This window comes from Argiope bruennichi, chromosome 1 (assembly GCF_947563725.1).
Source record: "Argiope bruennichi chromosome 1, qqArgBrue1.1, whole genome shotgun sequence".
NCBI lineage: Eukaryota > Metazoa > Arthropoda > Arachnida > Araneae > Araneidae > Argiope > Argiope bruennichi.
The window spans coordinates 97,058,641-97,083,594 of NC_079151.1; the positions used below are offsets into that span (position 1 = coordinate 97,058,641).

The window sequence follows — 24,954 nt, forward strand, 5'->3', positions numbered from 1 at the left end:
GGAACATATCTTAAAATTAATTTCATGTTTATTAACCACTTAACTGTTTTGACCTCTTCGGAAAATGCGTATCTAAATTGTATTAAAAGAAATTAGCGATGACGAGTGTACTCGTCAACACAGAGTTTGTGTAGTATGAAATTATGTTGTAAAGGAATGATTTATATTTTTTATTTAAATAATCACATTTATTTATTTACTTAAACTAACATACATTTTTTGCATATGAATGAAAAGAAACAAAAAAAAATTAATTTCTTATTTTAATTTGCTGTTAGAGAATGGTATTCAGCAAAGCATGGTATAGCGCATAATAATCTTTTATTTGTTCCTTTGATTTCGATTTGGCCTCAAAATATTTTTAACATCTTGAAATTTACGAATATATTTGAGTTTTTACCAAAATTGTATTTCAAACTGCAAATTGTCACTACTTATTACTCCTGACGAATAAACTCTTTATAACGCAAAATTTTGTACTTTTTCCATGACGAGCATACTCGTCAAAAACAATTAACTGGCTAATAAACGATCGATTAGAGATTTTCAAAGAACAAATTGTTAGTTCATCAAATCAAATTATTTAAATAATTTGAATTATATTTATTATATATGGATTCTATTTAATTAAATAAGTAAATTTTTGAATTTACGAATCGGATTATATATATAGATGTACTGCATGTGTAATTTGTATAGATAAATACTGTACATAAGACTTTGGAATCGAAAATTGTTTTGTGAAATAAAGCCATACTTTTATAATTTGATAAAAAAAAAATTCTTTCTTTTCGCATTTCAACACATCATTAGACTAAAATATTGATCAATTTATAACCACTGAAGAAAAAATATAACTTCTGAAAGCAAAAAAAGAAAAAAAAAAAAACGTACTAATTATTCAAAATTATCCATATCCATGAAAGTTTTATTCGATAAGCAAAACCATTTATTTCCACATTTAGCTCACATGCATATAAACATTAAAATGCGACAGAAAATCAAAAAGACAGTTGAATGCACAGTTGCCTGAACACATTAATAAATTTGGGATAAATGTTAAGAGAAAAGTTTAAAAGCAGATTATTAATCATTTCTTTCTTAAACAACCGAGATATTTCAAAATAATCAAATAAAAGTAAAAATAGCAATTTGGTTGAATCTAATCGTTTGGAAGAATATAATCTTAGAAAAAAAATGTCACATACGATCCATTATATTTTTGTTAAACTAGCATAACAATCATATAAAAAAACATGAACGATTGATGAATCATTTTAAAACTAAAACAGGAAGAACAAATCTAAACAAAATTTTCAAGATATTTTAAATTCATTATTACTTATTGAGAGTAGTAGATTTGATGAAAGTCAATATTTGATTTCGTTTCATATTTTTGTTAGAAATATATTGCATTAGTTAAAAAAAATATTTATGAAAATTGTGAATACTAATAAAAGTTGTGATAAGCTATATTAAAAAAATTCATAAATCTAATCCATCATAGCAAAAGATTTTCAATAAATGAATTTACAATTTATTTCTTTTTTTAATAATTGAGATTATTTTTATTTAGCAAGAAGATAGATTGAAGTGTTCGGGAATGGATGCCAATGTAAGGCTTTAAAAGTTTTATGGCACTCGTTTATAAAAATTTTAAAAAAAATTGTAGATAAAATTTATGCTTGCCTTTTTAAATGCGTAAATTTAAAAAAATGCTGAATGCATAATCATAAACAACCATAAACAATCTCAACCGAGGAAAAAAGACATGGATTTAAACGAATATCAAGGCTTGTTAACAATATTTAAAAGATCATTTTTATTTTACAAAATGTATGTGTATATTAATTTTTTTTAAAAAAAGATTGATTTTTCAACAAATTTATTGGACAATGTGGGAAAAGCTTCAGTGATGAAAATCCATTTCATTCGTTATTTGATCTTGTAAATAAAGCTAAATTAAAAAGAATCCGTAATTGCTTTTGTGCGTTGTTTTGTTTCTCACAGTGCTCTGAAAGGTAACAAGTTAATGACCAGCTTACAAGGTATTAAGATCGATATCTCAAATGTGATAATGAAAATTCCTTGTTAATTAAACCTTGCTGTTGTAGTATAGGTCATTATAGATCTAAATAAGATTGCGCGAATGCATTAGGGAAAGATCTTGGATAATGAACTCAAGAATTAAAAAAAAGTAGCTGTTACTCGATCTTTCACTTTAGTAAAGCATTTCATTATTTAAATATATTTTCTTGGGTAAAATCTCGTTTATTTTCATGTTCCCCTTTCAATTGTTAGAAGGATCAAATAGTGAAATTCTGAGTTCTGTTGTATTAATTTCGATTTGGACGAAAAGCTTGAAATATTTTTTGCATAATTACAATATATCGACTTAAAGTGGATATGTTTCATTTGCATGGTTACTTTTTGTGTAAAAATGTAGAAAATGTGAGGCATTATAAACTATTGTGGATGTCGATTGAAGCGAGAAATTTTTGAAACCTAACATTCTTGTTTCGTTGTTTGTATTTTTATACTTATTATAATTCTGATATTATTTTAATTATATATAAATAAAATATATAATATTTAAATAAATAAATAAATTTCTTTAAATATTATTTATTTTTGATAGACTTAGTACTTAAAATAAGTGCATTATATGAATAGTACTAACAAATATAATTTCCTTGTATGCTGTACACTATGGTAGTAATCATTTCCGCCGGTAAATAATTTTACTTATCATATTTTCTTACTCTTTTTATTTATGCTTTGCACAGAAGCAAACATGTGCAACAAAAGGGTTTTTTTATTTATTAATTTTCTGAACTGTAATTGATTCTTTTATTCGAAAACGAAAATTATGCGTTATATTCAATTTCCAATATGATTATTTTCTTTATTATTTATTTATTAGCTATTTCAATAAACACTTGTTATGAATTTGCTGCTAATTTTGTTTTAAATATAAACGATAATTCTTTTTTAATGTTAATCCTAGTTTCGAAAAAAACATTAAGCCTAAATATGAATGTTAGCGTTTGTTTTTTTAATTTGCTACTTAAAAATTCTGATGACACTGGCACTTCTACTCGTAATAACCCCGCATTCACTCTAAAATACATCTGAAGATAGATAAAGATAGAAAGATTTTGGAATAAATTTTCATCGTTTTAAGAAATATATAAAGATATTAATTAAAAAAATTTTTAATAAAATATAGTAAGTTCAGACTATGAACATTCACTTAAACTAATAAATGCGTTGATATCATTTAATGCAACGCCATTTATTTAAATTTTATAGCAACATCATTTATTTCATTGGCGGAAAAATTCCGTTCACATTACTACGTTAAACAATTGTAAACTTACATAATAACTTTGCAATTGGTTTGATTTAGTTTAATACTTCTATTACTTCAAATATATTTTTCTAATGCAATAAATGTTTATTTAGATAATAGATTTCTACTTATAATTATTAAATTTCATTAATTTTTTTTCTGATTTTTTTATAGTGATGTACAGACTTATGGCACTCACTCTGTTAACGTTGGAGCACCAAATGTTACTATGAAGGTCACGGATCGTCAAGGTCGTGATCTGGTCACAGCCCAAGTTGGTGACCCACTGCTGCTGAAATTCGAAATCACGGACATCAACAGTAAGTGGTCTTAATTTAACGCTTTTATAACTGGAAAGCCTTTTTGTCTGCACGATAAAACTCGGGCACTGACACAGAGCTCAATCAACTCGTGTTATTTTCTTTCCATGAATTGTTAACACCTTGAATGTGTTGATTGTTGAATCGGATTTTTTGTGCTTTTGTTTTCTTTCTGGAAATTCATCTTTTGTTTGGCTGAAGCGCAATCTTTTCTTTCGTTGAAGTACAATCGTTTGTTTATTATGTTTTTATACTGCATCAGTCATTACTGTATGTGAAGTGCAATGCTCTAATATATTTTTTTCATTTATTATATGCTGATATTATTTATTTTTAACAGTTTTTTTATTTACCACTAACTGCTTTTGGCGATCAAATGGTTCGCTATGAATATTTGTTTGTATTTACTTACCTTGCATATAACTTAATGATCTAGATTATCTCTAGAAATTATTTTTAAAACATCAAATTATTAAAGATTTGAAAACCGATTGTTTTAATAATCTTGCACCTGTCCCTTCATTGTGTGTATGAGCCGTCCTATTAGAGACAAATCATATGTTATCATATTGCTGTTTAAAAAGTAATTTTCCATTTCATTAATCTTCTAATTTCTTCGATAATAACTTCTATTTCTTATTCTGTTGTAAATTATACAGATATTAAATAGAAACTCTTCGAACTTTTAAAACGGAAAAAAAAAGAATCTGATTTGACGAAACAACGGAAATGACTAGAATCTAGTACAAAAATGAAATCGCTTGTTGAGAATTATTTAAAAGGTGTTTTTAAAAATTGACAAAATTAAAGAAAAATTTGCATTGCAATTAAAATTTTCCCAAATTTTTAAACGTGTATTAAAAGTTTTTTTCCATCTATTGTTGAAAAGAAATCAAAATTCCTGTTTTTTTATTTGTTTGTTTTTAATACTGGTAATTTTGTCATAAGTTCCAACTTTCTTATTTTATTTCATCAATTATTTCGTAAAATCTGTGCTGGAAGATTATATATTATCTATTCTTTAATTTTCGCATTGCTTTGATTTGCATAACACTATTTGAATGTGCTCAATTACTACAATAATCATCTACCCATTTTACATGAGAACCATGGAAATAACCTCATTAAACAACATGCAGTTAGATATTAGATGACGTTGGCAATTATATTTGCATGCAAACAATTTGAACAATTTGGATTAGTTCTCAAAAGAAAGTTCATTCTGCAATAAGCAGTGCAGATATAAAGCTACTAAAATAATACATCATAATTTTCTATCGCGATTTGACTTGAAAATATTTTTAAAAGAAACAATGAATATAAAGTTATACACTGGTGATTGTTTTCGAAATTAATCAAAATAAATATTTCAGTTCGCGCAAAAATCGCAATAACTTCCAATAATATTATTGCAAAATAAATAAATAAATAAATAATTCCCCACTTCAAAATTTAAAAAAGATGTCTTTTTAATGATACTAATAATTGTACATTTTTTTCTGATTTTTTTGTGAATTTTTTAAACATAATTTTTGATTGATTTCCAAGAATGTATTACATTGTTGACCGTAAATTCAAATCAAATTGTTTTCATTTGTTCATGAAATATTTAACCTCACTCTTCTTCCATTGTTGCAATCTAAAGAAGAAGGTTCATATTTAATATCTGTGTAATTTTCAAGATAAAAAGAAATCGCAAAACTACGAAATTTAGGAGACAGATGAACAGCTTATTTGCTGCTTTAATAGCGCTAAGATGTCATGTAACTAGTCTCCATTAGAAAGATGCATGTACAATAAATAAAAATATATAAGATAATTAAAACAACATAGCTTTAATGTTTAACAGAACTGTATACATAAAATAATATATAAACGATTTATTATAATAACATCATTGGCGAGCCAGCTAGTCGTCAAGGACGACTAGTATTCTTCTTCTTCAAATAATCATACTTCTTCAAATAATCAGATATTCTTCTTCAAAATAATCATACTAAAAATAACAAACATTGTTAAATAACAATGAAACTCAACAAGTTCCTTTTCTATACACAAACTTAAGTAAGTTTCCAGGAATATAACTATATTTTTTTGATGGGGCTTACAAAAGAAATATATCTCAGTATTCTAGGAAAAACAAGTTTTTTTTTTTTTTTTTTTTTTTTTATGAAGTTGCTTTTTGTGCTCAACGGCGGTGATACTGGAGGAAAGAAAAAAGAAGAAAGAAATCCAAACAAAGATATCTTGACTTGTTAATCTCCAAGAAGAAAGACACTAAGAAGATTATCCCTTTGACGTTGCTGACGGGTGAAAAAGGAAGATTCTTTCTCGTAAACAGGACACATCTCAAAATAATCTTTTCCGTGGGGTTTTTGGCAAGAAGAGTTCTTTATTTCTTTAAGATTAAAATCCTTAAGAACAGAGAACATCGACAAAAAATAAAAGAAAATTATCAATAGAAAATATTAAATAATAAACTATCATTTTCATATAGTGAACTGTAAAAAGATTGTAATAATTTATTTACGACATAAGTGTTAATATATACTAAATTATTACTATACATTTCTAGAGATGGCAATGGGGAGGGAGCTGAAATATGTGGGTATAGTAACAGTGTGAGATTAGTTAACCCCTGCCGATGACGATACATGCCTCCTATAGCATTTTGGCAAGATGTGATGAGCGGGAATAGAACCTGGGACCTTATGATTCGCAGTCCAGTAACATGACCATGATACAAAAGCAATTGCTCGTGCTGCGTAGTTGTTAACTGCTAAAGGCTTATAAGCTTTCACCACAGCATGAATTGTACAATGATCGGGATTGGCCTTTAAATCTCTACCAAAATTCACGCAAGTTTTCTCGCATCCAGATCATTCTCTCTAACTCCATGTGCCTTTCGGTTGGGGTGGGAGTAGCTCTAGTTTAACATACGAAAATCTTTTTTGGAGTCCTTTTATAAATATAGAATTTAGAATTCAATATTTCATCTTAAAGTAATTTTGTATCTTTAAGTGTTCATATAACTGACCTTTGATATATTTATCGAAACACTAATTGTTCCGCAATATTATTACGCTATCTTCACATTCTTGCCATCGTTTATCATTCAAAATATCGAACAATGGTGTGTAGATATTATATAAGTAAATTTTATATAATTTATTTTATAATAGTTATAAATTTCAATTAATGGTTACTAATTGTCATATACTGCAAGTATAATTTTATATATTTTTCTTAATTTTATGTCAACTACATATTCTAAATATGACAACAAAGTAACGAAGGTACTTTAGTAATATCTACTATAATTAAAACATTATGTAACAAACTTAATTAAGTCAATCAATTTCTTTTAAAAAACCATATTTATTTCAAATAATATATTAAGTAATTAGCATTTAAATGGAGCCAAATATATTTTGGCACAATTTTAAGAGAAAAAAAACCACAAGTATAGTAATGAGAGTATTTCAGGGAACATTACAGTTATAAATAGCAATCCTTGAAAGAAAACACTTCTCTTATTGCCCGCATTCTTTTCGTTCGAAAAAAAAAACCCTGGAAATCTCTTACAGAGTCATCACATCATCCATGACTTCTCGACATCTGCTTTCAAGAAATAGCTTCCATTCCCTAAAGTATAAATCTGTTTGATGTCTGGAAAGTGGCTCGATATTCGATAACAGAAATAAAACTCTTCTGCCTGCTGCTTCAAACCTGTGACATCAATTCTTTGGAGCACGAAGAACAATGTAGTAGTAAGCGATGGTACAAATGGGACACTGAAAGAAAAAAAAAAAAAAAACAAGAAAAAGAAGAAGCCACCGACTAGCATTATGCATTGCTGGAGCTAACAGACGTTTGGTATGCCGTTTATATTTAAGAAAGAAAAAGAAGCAAAAGACGCTTTTTAAAGATTTCAACCCCTTAGAGAACATCTCAATGCGATTGTGGAGAAACGGAGAACCGATAAAGTCTGAGATTTATCGCCCGAATTGCTCCATAAAAACGCGGTTAGATGGCATTTCTTGTTATTGCCTACATCATTCCTATGATTCACGGATGCCCGCTCTTAAGAACTAAAAACGCGTAATAAAAATTCGGGGACACACACAACGACAACATTTGGAAAAGAAACTTTAAAATAAATTCAAAAGGTTTATGGTGAACGATAGGAGAGCACATTGCGTGTGACAGTTTTTAGCGCTAACTTAATTTTTTTCTTTATTTTTTTTCTCTATTTCGATGATATGGCATATATTTTTGCATATTCCGCATCGGGTTTCATATTTATGTTTATCAAAGTGGCTTCAAGCGAGAGGTAAAATGGCTTTTTGTTTTCCTTGTGATGGTGCATTTTAAAAATATGGTTGTGTGGGCCTATATATGTATAATATACTGGAGTAGAAACTATTCTATTTCCTGTTGTAATCTTTTGGTTACATTTTATCTAAAGAGAATCATTTTTGTAGAATATTTCGCTTTCAGTTACGAAAAATAAATTGTCCTTTTTGGTGAAAATTTCTGAATGGTGAATTCATAGATAAATGTTTCCGTAAGTGTATTTGAACAAACTTTTGCTAGCTTTTATTTGAAGTTACTTTTCGGTATAAGTTTTTGAAAATCTTAATATTTTGATATTCATAAGAGTATTTAGAGATCAGAATTATCTCTAATTAATATAAATATCTAATTCTCTAGTTCATTATATTTAATGAACAAACAATATATATATATATTTCTTAAATAATTTTAATTTCATCGATTTAACTTATCCAACTTTTTCTAAATTTTCTTCGCAATTTCTTTTAAATATGTACTTAAATATTAAAAAAAAATCTCAAATTATTTCAAGCTATCAGAAGTTTGATTATTTATTTAAGGGTGCTTGTAGAGAGGATTGAATTAAGTCGGCTTTCTTAGAAATAAATTAAAATCTTGTTTTTGGTTCTCCGCTTTTAAAGGAGAAATTAATTACCCTTAAATGAGGCTGAATACATGTGGTTCTGCTTGAAACTGTGCATTTCTTACATTTAACCATTTGAGGGTACTACATTAAATAAGCAGTCTGGAAGAATTCAATTTAAAAATTGACGTGGTAAAATATTGTTTCCTCTGTTATAGTATAATGAACATAGTTTATAAATAGTTGTTGTTGCACAGCTTAAAGGGTCCATAATCACAGTTCATAATTGGCCATCCGATTCAACTCAACTTAAAAAGAAAATAATGATGGCAAATATTTTTATTTAAAATGCTCGCATCATTTCACGTAATATAACAATTATGTTACACATCTTTACAGCAGCAAGTTCAGAAACAATTACTTGATGAATACACAGATCAATATTAGAGGAATGTACATTAAGAGTTGTGTTGTACACAAATTATGACCACAGTAAAAATTCATTGACGGGAGTTCATTTTCACACATTCAGAAACAACAATTATTTTTAAATTAGGTACTAAATTGCGGGAACCTAATTGGATGAACTAAAGAGCAATTTAACTAATCTTAAATACTTTTTGACAATGGATTGTAAAACGCTCCATGCTTTTGCGCATGCGTTAGGATGGGTTTAATTCGACAAAATAGGGGTGAGAGGAGAGATGAAAGGAGGAGATGTTTCTATTTAACAATGAAGACCCGAGGTTTTAAGAGACTTAAACATTACAGATAATTAGTAATACAGAAGTAAAAAAGTATTAATATACAGTAAAATATTTCAGAGCAATTTTTATTTAATGTAAAAGGCATAAACATTAAATTATGAAGAATAAATAAAAAATTTCTGTTCTTAAAATTTGGTAATTAATTTTTACAAAATAATAATGATCTCTTTTATATTAAAATGCTTCTTTTTTATATTCTATTTAATTTTTCGGCAATATTTTAATTCTCCATTTTCTACTTCTTGGTCACAATATTATGTAACATTTTCTTCGTACCACTCCTGAAAGCTTTTTTACCATTTGAACTAGCCATATAAATACGAAATTTTGAGTTAAAATAAAATGCGATCAGAAATAACACAACACTCACATATACGTGAAAAAAAAATTGAACTAAAAAGTATCTAATGGGGGAAATCCAAGGTCAAAAGGTGAATACTGGAAATGCGCTCATTGTTCTACGTCTCACCCCTTAATGAGATGGAATCGTCGAAATGTGGTCTTCGTAGAATCCGTTGATTATGTTATTTTAGAAGAACCTTGATAAATTAAAATTAAAAATTGCTTTTGACATTAAAAGTTATAAATACCTCTTTCCATAGACATAACACATGACTAATAATATACGCAGCACAATGGCAGCTTTTATTTCGCAGATTTAAATTTTTGAAGTTTTTCATACGTGTTAAGCTATTTCAAATCTTCTTATTCGCAGCCTCTATTTTCATCAATATCCAAACCTCGAATAAAATTGGTTCACTTTTTTGCTGGCTCAAGTATCAGAATATTAAAATCATTCATGTATCGAACAAAAAGGCTGAAAATAGTATCCAACTTTAAAACAGGATAAGTTATGGTTTTCGGAAATTCGTTTCTCTCTCCAATTCCGTTCTTTCTTACTTTTTTATATTTTTTTTAAAGAAAACTTTCTTTATCGAATAGGGTTTTTCTAGAAATATAGCCAAACATAATGGAGTTTAAGTCTGAAAAAGAAATGGTATTTCTGCCTCATTTCTGATTCTATTCTGTCGTGGTTTTATTTTGAGTGTAGCAAGCGTTACTACAGTCAAGAGATTATTTACAGAAGTCATCATCCGACGGCAAAGAGTCGGTTTATGTGGCTATCGAAACCAAAAAGCAATTTCTTTGTGCCAACCTAAGCTTCCATATAAATGACTTGGCTTATGTTATCGCCTTCTGTGAAACTTTTCCTTGTCTGCGTAGTTTTGTAATATGGTATTACATTCACGGGTAAAAATATTACAGGATGAAATTGAAATTTTGTCCAAAAAAGAGGCTAGTTTCATTTTTTTCTCTTGTTCCTATTTCAGAGTAAAAACACATTTTGTTTTTATATTGTTAGAGAAAATGTGTTATTTCTCTATGAAAAATTTTTGAACGCAATTCTGTTTCTATTTTTTTTTTCAAAGACGCAGAATTGCATTCATTTCTTTTCTTGATTATGATTTAAATCGCCATTTATTTTATGATTACTTCGCCTGTTGTAGTATTTCAAGTCGATTGCCTTTTACGCATGTGAAGCCTTCATGTTTCATTTCGCTGTTACTTTTATCTAATAAGATGATTTATCAAAGAATTATAGAAAATATTTAAATCAAGGTATCCGACTAGGTTGAAAACAGGAATTTGTTATGAAAATTCGCATCATATATATATATATATATATAATATTACAGTTTTAAAAAGTAGGTGTTTCCAGTGGTATTTTTATTTTTTCTCTATGTCATTTAGAAGACAAGTTATAGCAAACTAATGATATGTAAGTGATGCTTACTTATTACCATTTAAAAACTTCAAATGCATTTTCTGAAGAAATATTTTTTTTTTTTTCAAAATTCTACTTAACAAGTATTATTATATCTCAAAAAATAAACAATATATATTAATAAATATTGCAATTACTGCTGATTATATTATGCAGAATGTAATTAACAATGGATTTGATGTTGAATGTTCTAGAAGTGGATTTAAGATTTTTTAATATAAATATTATTGAAAAAAATTACAAAATTTCGTAGATGATTTCATATATTACACATAAACTGATTTTTTAAATATAATAATAGGTAATAATTAGTTACACTCTAAGATATGTTACACATGTGATGTTACAAAAAAAATTGGACATCTGTATCGATTTTTTCTCTAGAAAGTCCTAGTTTTTTGTAAATAAATGCTGACATTTAGATCAAAATATGCTTTTTCTTCAAAAGTTACATATATATTTATATAATTTCATTTTTATTCATCATCTTATCCTTATATAAATAAAAAAATATCAAATAAACTATATAATATTTGATTTTTTTAAAAGTCCCCTCCAAACCTAATCAGATACCTTAATTAAAAGTATGTTTATTTTATTTTCTAAAATAAATTAAGATTTAACTATTGTGAAAATCAATCTGTGTGATAATAATGAATTGGATCACATTTCTTATTGAAATGTATAAACTAATAAAATTAACTAATTTAACTGTTAGTCTAACAATTATTAGAGAGTAAAGGCGAATTCACTCTTTTAAAGTCGTATTCAGATTTTGCATCATAAATCAGGAATCTTCTGAATGATAGACCAATCAAAAAGTAATGACTTAAAGGAAATTACTTGTAAGATATTTTGGATTTTGAAATGCAACATTTTAATGATTAAACATCGTTGCTTAAATAAGACAGCAGTAAATGATAGAATTAATCTTGACCTGGAAAATTAAACTGATACTGGGATTCGAAGTTTGAAGATTCCACATTCCAAAGCCGATTAAATTGAATGTATGCTTTAAATTGTTTAGTTTAATTATGTCTCATTTTGAAGCTATATTAGTTATATTCTTGAGGGAATATGTACATTTTAGCCATGTATGGATGAGAAAGTTTTAGCCATGTATGAATGAGAAAGTTTTAGCCATATATGAATGAGAAAGTTTTAGCCATGTATGAATGAGAAAATTTTAACTATGTTTAAATGAGAACGTTTTAGCCATGTATGGATGAGAAAGTTTTAACTATGTTTAAATGAGAAAGTTTTAGCCATGTACGGATGAGAAAGTTTTAGCCATGTACGGATGAGAAAGTTTTAGCCATGTACGGATGAGAAAGTTTTAGCCATGTACGGATGAGAAAGTTTTAGCCATGTATGGATGAGAAAGTTTTAGCCATGTATGGATGAGAAAGTTTTAGCCATGTATGGATGAGAAAGTTTTAGCCATGTATGGATGAGAAAGTTTTAATCATGTATGTATGAGAAAGTTTTAACCATGTTTAAATGAGAAAGTTTTAGTCATGTTTAGATTAGAAAGTTTTAGCATGGTAAATCGTTTTGCTTTGGGACGCACCAATGTTGTAAACCTTAGTAAAATCAGATCCTTCGACAAAAATTTTGTTATTTTGCAGTTCGGTTCATCATAAATGTTAGTAGGAATTAAATTTATTGTAAAACAGCTGCAGTTAGGCATGGTAGAGTAGAGAGCTGAAAACTAATTGAAGTGAAAATGCAAACTGAAAGTTGCAACCTCTTGAAATGATCATGGCGCAAGTCATCTGTCAATACACTTCGTAAGAAAACTAATACTACTAATAATAAATTATCATTCAAATCAGTCTAATTCCTTCGGAGTTGAAAAGTTTTCCTCTGATCATGGAATGAAGATTAATAAAACAATAATACTTGTAGTGTAATACATTTAAGCGGTAAACGGATTTCATCTGGTAACACATTTTTAGAGACTTATAAATATTTAAACTAATTGGCAAAACCAATCAACGTGCTCTACCACAAATCCTATTTCATTTCACCTGAAAGCTAATCAATCATTCCTGAGTAAATCAGTCACTCTCCATTTTTAAAACATTCTCGCAAAACAAAACATTGTTCTGATTCACCAAAATCAATAACTGCGCCGATTTCACTAACATCATTTGCCAGTATGTTTCGTTATTTTGTAAGCGTAATTAACTGATCAGAATTCTCTATGGTTAATATGCAAATATATTATAAAATAATAAAGTGCGGCAATAAACTAACGTTACCTCTTTAGAAGATTCAGCAGCTAAAACGAATAGATACAGTGAAACCAACATTCACATGCAAATTCTGAAAAACACGAGATGAATACTGCAAGAAAAAAAATTAGTAATAGAATTTCGTCAATAAAGGTAAATTGGAAATGAAATGGTGTCGTGTGAAAGAAAGCGTGTCTTAATAATGAATCGTGAAAGATTTCATCAACATTTCGAGTGATAAAAAAGTGCTCATACATAAATAAATGGTATACAGTATAAAAGGCATAGAAAATAATCTTTTATTAATCAGCTTTAAGGTTCTCTGGCCCACAGTTTCAATGCACCAACCTTCCTTCTGTACTAGATATTGAGATGGCATGTTCTAGTAAGTTTTTACTGGGGGGGGGGATATCTGTCCATGCCGTGTAGAGTTTGACCATGAAATTTCGTTACATTTCATTCATTATTTGTTGCTTCAAATACCACCAAACAGGGAAAGTTAAATCCACTCTCTCTATGTATCAAATTTTACTAAAGGCCTGTTAGCAAGTAATATTAATCGCATTCTCAAAATATTTTACTAATGTTTCAATTCGATTTTTTTAGTCAGAAGTTTCCAGTTCAAAATACAGAGTGATTATAATTAAAGTACCACTTTCAAATGGTCATAAAAGAAAAACTACTAAACCAAATGTTATCGAACTTGGTAATAATTTAAAGGAGGTCATGGGAATTTCTTTTCCGCCAAAAAAAAAAGTTTAAAAACTCAACAACGGGGGTGGGGCTGGCGCTATATGTAATATTGTTAAGCAAAATAGGACATGAAAACATCGGTTTAAAAAGTGTTTAATCGTTTCTGAAACGTGTTACAAAGCAAGTTCAATGTGGCGTCCACCATTTTCTGAAAGCAAGTTAAATCGCATTGCTGCATTCTCAGTAGTGGAACTTAGAATGTCAGGAGGAATGTTAGACACATGTTGGTGTATCGCATTTTTCAGTTCCGCCAAATTGTTTAGATTATCGTCATAAATTTCCATTCCAAACGTCCCATTTCATTCATTACTTATTGCTTCAAATACCTCCAAACAGGGAAAGTTAGGTTCAGTCCACTTTCCCTATGTATCTTTTTTGTAAGAGATAAAATGCGTTTATTTAACAAAATATAGTATTATAATATAAACGTCTTACATTATCAAAAAACATACTAGAATTTGCAGCTCCATTATTTAATACGCGGAAAGATCAGCTCTTAAAAATGTGGAATAGGAAATATGAATGCAAATTAATTAAAGATTATTTTCTATGTCTTTCATACGGCATACCATTCGTTATTATATTCGTGTTCTAAATTGATTATCGTGAATAAATTATACTATTAATGTGGTGCTTTTGCACCTGGTCTCCGGTGATAGCGGGTTTATTATTACATTAATCCATATAAGAACATAAAGATAACTGATATATTTAAGCATGTCATAGCGATTTTTGTTTGTGCGTTTTTTAAATTAATTTCTATTTTGAGTTAATTGCAAATTTAGAACTCGAAAATTCTTATTCATTTCGCTATTTAGGCGTGTCATCAAAGTAATTCATGGAATTACCGAAAAACTGAATAAACTTTTCGTTCATTAAAATCTAAAGGTATTTGTCATTATATTAGTTTAGTTATATTAATGTTCTGCTTTCATGCAAGATGCGAGATTCGTCAAAAAATATTTCATCAAGTTGAAATATATATAGAACTTCATGCCGTCAGTTAAATACGCATCAGGCTCGCATATACTTTAAATATGAAGTGGAAACGGGTTTTGAACCTGAAATTCTCCGACCCTGAATTTCAGATCTATATCACCAGTTCATTGCAGAACTATCCAACTACTGGATTTTACCAGATAAACACGAGGCGCATTCTTCTCGATGCCGCTTTTGTGATTTTATTTTATTCATTTGAAATATAGAAAACTTGACTTTCAAAATAAGAATGGAAGTGAAAGACTGGATGGGAAATAAGGAAAATAAATATTTGGGATCGACAAAGTAAACAACAATGACACGAGTTGAATGTATCTTCAACATATCTTTTATTTTTTTAAACAACAAAAATATTGTCTTTAGTATTCAAAGTCTTGAATACGAATGTATGCATTTCGTTTACAATCCCCTGGGAATCCCTTTTCCTGAAAGACGAACCAATAATATATATTTCGCACTCTCGCAAATATTCTAGGCATAGCAACCGCCTCATTAGGTAACATTTCTTTCTTTTACCAAGAAAAATAAAATAGCTCGCCGAGAAATGTATGTATTTCTCATGAAAACCGCCAAATTGAATTGAAAGATTCGTAAATAAGAAGAATTCTGTGTGTGCTTTGTTTTTCCACATTTCCAAAAGAACGAATATTACTAGGTTAGTTTTTGTCTTTAGTTCTTGAAAATTCTATCAAGTATAAAAACGAAGAAAAAAAATGTGTTCTTTGTTGTTCTTTAAAGTTTATTGAATACCAAAAATTGTAATAATTTTAAATGAATGTTTGAGTCTTTGATATGAATTTCAAGAATTTTTTTGCTTAAGTATAGAAATAAGAAAGTAAACATCGTGCTTCTGTGTGTTTTGTTCAGCTTATTTTGAATCAAAAACTAAATTTATTAACATCCTAGCAGTGAGCTTTTGAAGGAACATTAATTTGAAATAATATTAAAAAAGGGAAACTTTTTATAGCACAAAATATATCAAATGCATTATATACTTTTGAAAATTTGCTGTTCACAGACGTTAAATTTAATTTAGTATAGGATTTTTTCTTAAATCATATACATATAGAGTGCTTTTGAGTTTAGGTTTTATAATTTTATCACAATTTATTTTTATATTAAGAGAAAACAAAAGCGATTTGATGATTCAATTATTCAAACAACAATTGGTTGAGTTTTCAATCCAACATTTAAACAAAAATAATTAAATCAGCCACTAAAGGGTATTAAAATAATTTTTGTTGTTTATTAATTAGACATATATTGTCATTAGAACACCTAGCTGATTCAAATTTTACTAAAGGCTTGTTGTTAGCAAGTAACATTGATGGTATTCTCAAAATTTTTTACTAATGTTTCAATTCGATTTTTTTAGTCAGAAGTTTCCAGTTCAAAATACAGAGTGGTTATAATTGAAGTTCCACTTTCAAATGGTCATAAAAGGAAGGCTACTGGACCAAATGTTATCAAACTTGGTAATAGTTTAAAGGAGACCATGGGAATTTCTTTTTTGCCAAAAATAAAGTTTAAAAACTCAACAACGTGAGGAAGGATATTGTTAAACAAAATAGGACATGGAAACATCGGTTTAAAAAGTGTTTAATCGTTTCTGAAACGTGTTACAAAGCACGTTCAATGTATCGTCCATCATTTTCTGAAAGCAAGTTAAATAGCATTGCTGCATTCTCAATAGTAGAACTTAGCAAGTCAGGAGGAATGTTAGACACATGTTGGTGCATAGACTTTTCAGTTCCACCTGATTGTTTAGATTATCACGATAAACAATGCTTTTGAGATAACACATACTGAACATGCTTTGTAACACGTTTCAGAAACGATTAAACGCATTTTAAACCGATGTTTTCATGTTCTAATTTGCTTAACAATGTTGCAGACTGCGCCATTTCATCCCTAGTGGTGAGTTTCAGAACTTTTCTTTTTGGCAGAAAAGAAATTCTTCTTTAAATTATATCAAATAACTATATACTCCCCATAATACCCTTAAACATATTACCAAGTTTGATAGCATTTGTTCCTGTAGTTTTCCTTTTATAACCACTTGAAAGTGGAACTTTAATTACAGCCACCCTGTAAAAATAATTAATAATAATAAATAAATAATAAAAATAGTTAACAAAAATAATCAATTATTGAAAATAAATAATGAACCCACCCTGTTTTTAAAAATAATTTAATTCTTTTGTTTTAAGAAATGGGCAGTTTTATTATTATAAGCAGTTTTATTATTATATATTTTTTTTTCAAAACTCTAAAACTCTTCATGATTTTTTTTTACAATAGCTCTGAATTTCGAGCTCAAACTAAAATGGTGAATGACTAAATGGTCAACAATCGCTGAGACTTCATCTGAAGCTTTATTCACTGGGAGAGGGCACTTCATTAACTCCTATGAAATAAGGATCACATTAAGTTGAGTGGTGATCGATTATTTACTCATACTATAATAAAGATTATATCTACTTATAATAAATATGAATGTATGTGTATAGGTGCTCTATAGGCCAGACCGTTTGACCTAGAGTTACTAAATTTGGTAAAATGTACTTTGGTAATGTGCACATCGAAGCTATTTTTTAAAATTTTAATTAGAAGTTTAATTTCTTAAAGAATATGCTAAAATTTGATGTGTTTTCGCACTAATTGCTGAAAATATTCTCGTAAAAAATTATTTTTACACATTTTTAAAGTCTAAAAAATTATCTTTCCAATAATGCCGCTTTTGTTGCTGTAAAATTATTTGATCTAGATTTCATTTTAAACATATTTTTAAGTATATTTCGCAATAAAATTTTCATTGTTATGACTGAAACCGAAATCATTTTTCATTGTTTCATCAAATATTTGATTGTGGGATTTTATTCCACTCTTGAAAGCTAAAGAAGGAATTTGTTTAATATCAATGTATCTTACAAGACAAATAAAAAGTGAATTTACAATACCGCTAAATTTAGTAGATAGATGAACCGAACATGTCATGAAACTGGTCTCCCTTAAAATAATTAATATACTCAATGAATAGAACATATGTAAGCCTATTAAAATAACACGGCATTAATGTCTGACAATTTGACGGTGCCATGAAGTTTCATCTTAACGATTTAACAGAAATTAAATATAATTAATATATCTGGCGAACCAGCTGGTCGTCAAAGGCCGCTATTATAAATAAATAAATTACTACGGATTTATTATCATATAGAATTTAAATTTTTAGTACGAGTATGATCTCGCGTAACCATTAACAAGGAAGGTATGTCTTAGGCAATTTGCAAATAGATTTTTTTAATTCTAATTTTCTCCGTAAATGACTAAATCAACCATGAACAGTTAGTAAAAAATAGTCTAGCTTGTGGCAGTTGCATTACTTTATCTTCTGTTTTGGATAATAGATGGCGATGCCTGATTAGGTACGCATCCCATAGTGCATTGCGATTGTAAATAATGAGGTGAGATGCTGTTTTGTTAAGGTGCGAGCGGGACTTTCTTGTCTTGTTTTTCGTGTCTGTGTTTGTTTGTTTTGTGTGAAATGTGATCATTAAAGAAATGTTCCTGAAAACATACGTCCTCTTGCTTCCATTACACGCATCATAATGATCTTCATTCCACCACCAGCTGAATAAATGAAAATTCTTTATCTGCTTTATCAACAGCAGATGAAACATGGTAATTATCTTCAATAAAATACATTATCACCATTTTTGCGAATATTATATCAATATCATAAACTATAATAATTTATGGAAGTTTGAATATCTTCATGTACCTTTATTGACAAATTTACTTTAGGATAGTTTTTTTAACCAATAACAATCGATAATTAGAGAAATAAATTTTTATTATTACTCAACATATTTATCGATAATCCAAGAATTGATAATATTTATCGATAATCCAAGAATTAATAGCAAAAAAAAAAAAAAAAAAAACGCCGCAGGGGAATGCGGTTATTTATGGGATGATCCTCAAATAGATGATCACTGCTCGGACTGGTGGCTGAAAAACGATAATAAAGAGTATTAATCCTCTATCAAGGTGAAGGATGTCTGTTAATCACTAAATTCTTTCTAATAACTTAAAGTGGTGAAGGTGCTGCAACTCATTGATAATTTTCCGTTTTTTACTATTGTAAATGCTAGCCGTCGTAGTACAAGTCACAAAACCTTTGTAAAAGGATGATTTCTAAAAGCGGAATACATCATTATAAAGTCAGACGACAAAGGAAGGGTTTCATTTTAAAAATTTAAATGATAAATGTTTATAAAAGAATTGTTCCAGTAATATTAATGATGTAAATATTTTTAAACTTACTGTAAATTTATTTTGTTAAAAGTATTTATCCTGTAACAACTATTTCTAATGTTAACAGTGCTATTCAAAATATGATATTTGACATCAACGATTATCAGTGTTGTTAAAAGAAACAGCAAATTAACCTGTTACACAGTTGATCTTAATTAATCCGCATATGTCTGATTAAAAAATTATTTAGAAAGAAACTTAGTTTTATTCAATAAATTATGTCACAATATTTTTAAAAATGTTTTAAGCACGGATTACGGTTAATAAACGATTTGTTGCAAACGAAATTTTATAATATTAAACAAGGTGAATAATTTTAAGAAATACGAAAAGGAATTTCCTCAAATTGCTTTTAAAAATTAATTTGTTACATAAATACAAAATTCCATTGTAAAAGGTTATAAAAATCAATTTGGAATACAAAAAAAAATATTCACTTAATAACAATAAAAAATATAAATGCATATTAATTACGAAATTATGTGTAAATCTTTGAAATAGTCATTATTTTATATTAAAACTTAATCCAACACCACATTTCACACATTTTGTTATGCATATTTCGCAATTCAGGAATTATTCATTCATCTTTTTTTTTTCTGATGTTAGGGACGTATGTCCTTCATATTTACTAATTGAGCAAATATTAGTTAATTGTTCTATTTTCTTCTTAACGGAACATATTTTTCAAAGCATTTTGTTAAAAAAATGAAGAGAAAAAGTACTGAACAGTGCTTATCTTACAATATATTAGATAAGCACAAACATAAACCGGTATGCCATAGCTCAAGTTTCTTTCTTGAAACAGAATGTTGAAGTGGTATTCCAATTCTCACCACAGTATCCCACAATATCCATTGTCAATTGCCCACAACATCCAATTTGGCAATCACTAGACACAGCATCTATGATCTTAAGTGTATCACCATCTCTAACTAGCGTTGCAAACACTAACACGTCATAATAATAATAATATTCTAGTGGGGTAAAATCGTGTGAAGAGTTTACCCCACTATTCTATGCTGTTTTCATCGTGATTTCGTCAACATTTTGATAACAATCGAATATAAAATCACTATTTCTGCATTAGTTACACTATCAAAACCAGTTGGTAATTTGGCACTAAGTGAACTTAAAAAAACGACTATTCTATTATAACAAATTTTGCTGTATTAAATTTATTTTTTTAACAGCAATTTTTTATAATCAAGGAAAAGCTTTGTGAACTGTATTTAATTCAATTTCTTTCATAACAATTTTTTGTATTCTGGGAACGATATTGTGATTATACTTTGCAATCAAATAGCTCAAAGCAATGATAAATATCGCGTAAAAATCCCCTGTTTTTCAAGTATCAATTTAGAATATAATATTTCAAGATAAAATACAATAATTTCAAGCATACAAACAAGAAAAAAAGATGTGCAATCGCAAGTGAAAAACATCAATTTAATTTTACTTTTCATTAGCATGTCGAATGTCTTTTGCATGTTACAAATTTATTTAATAACTTTTTTTAATATATGTCTTATCGGCAAAAATAAGCATTAATCAAGTTTCAATCGTATTTTAAAATATCAAAAAAGACAAAAATGGGTACATTGCTGAAAGGATATCACCAGCATTTAATCCATTATATCCATTTTTTTTCCTTCAGTGCGATGTTTCTTTTTTGATTTGGGTTCATAATTTCAATTTTAAAAATAATAAAAATAAATTAAAGATTTTTTTTTTTTCATTTCAAATAAATTGAGTAAATAGAATGTTCAGAAAATGAAAAAGTTTTTCGAGCGCTCTCATTCAAATAAACATAAATAAATAGCTTTAAAAATTTTTACAGTGTACAAAAGAGTATAAAAAATACAAAAGCATTTATTTAACATCTCGGATTTTTTTTTTATTTTGCTTTCACAAATATTTGAGAACAAAAAAATATCTCCTAATTGAGGCTTTGTTGTTTGTTGTTTTGCTTTTTTTTTATATGATTGATTAACTTTGCGAAAATATTTGCTTTTCTAAGAATGAAAGAATTTTCTTCTTAATGTTTCTCTTATAAATTACTACATTTCTTTTTTCTGTTGAAACAAGCTGGATTTCTTCATTCCTTTAGCATCAGATTTGGTCATTTGGGTCTTATATGACATTTTTATCCGATAGAGAGTTTATTTGTATTTTTTGTAATGGCTTTTTTTTATGTTAAATGCATCAAATAGTATTGGAAAAGTGGTTTAATTTGCATTGCTAATAAACTTAAGGAAGAAAAAACTAATGTTCTTACATAGTTTTTGCAAAAAAAGAAAGCAACAGGTTTAAAGGGGCAAAAACAAATTACCAGTAAAATGGTATAAATTGAATGCATATCATATATCATGTTTAGTTAAAAAAAAAATAATAATAATTAGAATCCATATAAAAAGTTGCATTCCTTTAAGGGTTTTTATTTGACTAAAAGCAGTAATTTTTGTTTCATTGAATGCATCAATGCATTTTGAACTTTTTTACCTTCTATTATACCCAGTATCAAAGATACTGCATTCAATCAAAAAATACAAGAGTTCTGTAAAAACCTTTTTTTTTTCAGAGTTATATGTTTCTATATGCGATAACTGAAATGCTGGATTCCATTAATTTGATGATTCAAACAGTATGAGAGGACAGGCTAAAATTCGATACAAGCTCGTTTGTCTAGTACTAATCTTTACATCAAAATAATGATTTTCTGTCAAATTCTGAACGAAATACATCTTCAACCAAACTTTTCTTGAAGGGATTTCAAAATATCCAATATTCATTTCCAAACTTTTAAATATTGCGACACAGTTCATCCTTAAAGTAATGGTTGTTTAAGACGAAAAGCTCATGTTTTTTCCAAAAGAGGTTTTTATGGTTCAAAAAGAGATTTTTTTAAAGATTATTAAATGCAACAAACATTTTACCGTTTACAATTTAATGCAAATGCAAATTGAATTGAAAGTTCATTAGGAAAAGGAGTTTTTGATATGACACAAATCGCTTGTTTGCATATTGCACTCGTTTCGTTGTTTGGCTGAATGAAGATTTTAAGTCCACGTCATCATTATTGTTGCTGTAAATTGTGAAAAGATATATAGATAATGTTTTTGAATTACCGCGTTCACATGCTATATAGAGATCAGTAAATAATCCTCTTTTTTTTGGCAGGTTTGTTCCAAAATTTAAATCTACTATTTTAATGATATATCTATGTTCCAAATGCTTTCCATATAGTTTAATGAGTTATCTTGTTCACATATATACAGACAAGCAAGCGTAATTATAAAAAAAAGTGTGTTTTTTTTTTCGCACTTGAATACTAGCGTAGACATTCGTCAAAATCTCATTTTTACCTTTTTTTACGGTTTTTTGTTTTTCTCTGCAAATTTCATACGAGAAAATAAAAATAATGAATCTATGATTTATTGAGCTCTAGACTTATAAATATTTACAAAGAATGAACCTGCGTATTATTCAGCATTAATCACTGATGAATATAGATCGCAGAAGTGCATTAATTAAAGTGTTCATTAATTAATACTATTTTTGAAACCCAATTGTTTACTCATTTCTTCCATTTTCATTTTTAATCACATAAACGTTAAGCATTTTTAAGTTATGTCATGAATATCTAACAGCATATACATCGCTTTTGTATCTTCTCGTTAAAGACTTTATTAAACATTAAACAATGTTATACTTAGAATTCAAGGGGGAAAAAAAAGATATTTTCCATACAATATTAATTCCAAAGATATTTTGACTTGACTTAAGTAAACGAGAATTTCTTCAGAATGAGATGAGTAAAGGGACCATATATTTATTAAATACGCACATTTTTATATACATAAAATAAAAAATAAAAAAACATGTTTATCTGTAAATTTAGATTAACACACACGCGATTATCATGAATTTAGAATTTGATTAATTTTAATAAATCACTGTTGCTATACACGTATGTACCAGATATGCTTTATCTTTGGGCTTTTATTTAGAGCATTAACTTATCACACTTATTTTTAGGACCAAAGACAGAATACCGGCAATTATTAAGAGGTGCAAAAGTTATTTAAATATTAATTTAATTCTAAATCAGCCAATATTTTGTGGGGTTTTTTTTATTGCTGAAAAATTATTTTACAAGATATATTTTAATAAAATGTTAAAATTGAAAATTTTATCTTTTTAATAATATCATATTCCTTTTTGTACGATATTTTCTTTAACCATTATCAATTCTTTTAAAATTTAACAAAAATGATTTTTTAAAAGCGATAAACAATAAGACATAAAATCTATTACTATTTTTTGAAAATTTTATTTCATATCTTTTGGAAAATTTTTTTTGGTTTAGAGCATTTATTTAAAGATGCCTCGAAAAAATAAAAGAAGAAAAGTTATATACTCTTAATTTTTAAATGATTAGAAATGATCAAGTGCAGTCAGTTAAATGACGTGGATAAAAGGATTGTGTGTATTATAATAATTTGTGCAAAATTAGTTTTTTAATTAAAAATAGTATACAGGAAGTATTTTAACTCAGAGCAACGGTAACTATATCAACTAGTGATTATTTAATATCCTTTTCAGTATCTAAATTGATCTTATGCCTATTGGGAATAAATCCTAAATAAAAACCCCAATTTATTTAAGGGCTCACAAAATTCCAAATCTGTCAAAAATAAAACTTAAATGTTTTTCATTCAGTCTTATTATCATCAGTATAATTACTCAGCTGCCCTGCAATTCCAATTATATATATATATATATATATATATATATATATATATATAATTGGAATTGCAGGGCAGCTGAGTAATTATATATATATATATATATATATCATAACATTTTAGTAGCTTCTGACATGATGCGAATGTGTAACATGAGATTATTATATACATTACGTAAATATTTGTTTTTATTTTAAACATATAAACATCATTCAGGTGTTCGATAACATGTGATTACGCTCTTAAAAATTGCTTGAGGTATGTTACTTTCTGCACCGATTCTTGGAAGAGCTGTTTTCCCTGCAATTGACGTCAGATGTACGAGATTTTTATTCATGAGTCAGTCAGCGCCCATCCTTGATGTGGGTAGGGTCAGTACTTCTTCTTGTGTACAACCGACCACCCTGCCACCATAGAACAAAGCAGTATCGACAGGATTTGTTGTAGCCGACTGAGGGTAGAGTCAGTAGTGGATTTCCGATTAGGCAACAGCCTACGGCCTCTTTGCTGCTGAGAAAAGGACGCAGATAGCTCGGTTAAAAAAAATATTAACTTAGTTGTCAAATAAATTTGTATAAAATATCCAAATCTTATTAGTTTAAAAAGCATATACAGTACTAGTACTTTGCTAAATGTGGAATAATATGGAATTCAAAACTAAATAAAGTTCTGAATTCCATATTTATTACATTACGATAGATAGGTTATTTTAGTACCCATAAACATTGAACATCTGGATTAAATAATATTGAAT

The 24,954-nt window shown here is 28.0% G+C and overlaps 1 protein-coding gene across 1 annotated transcript in view; it reads left to right on the forward strand.

Moving 5' to 3' along the window:
• LOC129981211 (uncharacterized) overlaps positions 1 to 24,954 on the forward strand; it is a 227,903-nt gene that overhangs the window by 186,702 nt on the left and 16,247 nt on the right. The window contains exon 7 of the mRNA XM_056091956.1: positions 3,527 to 3,672. Within this exon, the coding sequence (XP_055947931.1) occupies positions 3,527 to 3,672 (146 nt within the window). The remainder of the gene's footprint in view (positions 1 to 3,526; positions 3,673 to 24,954) is intronic.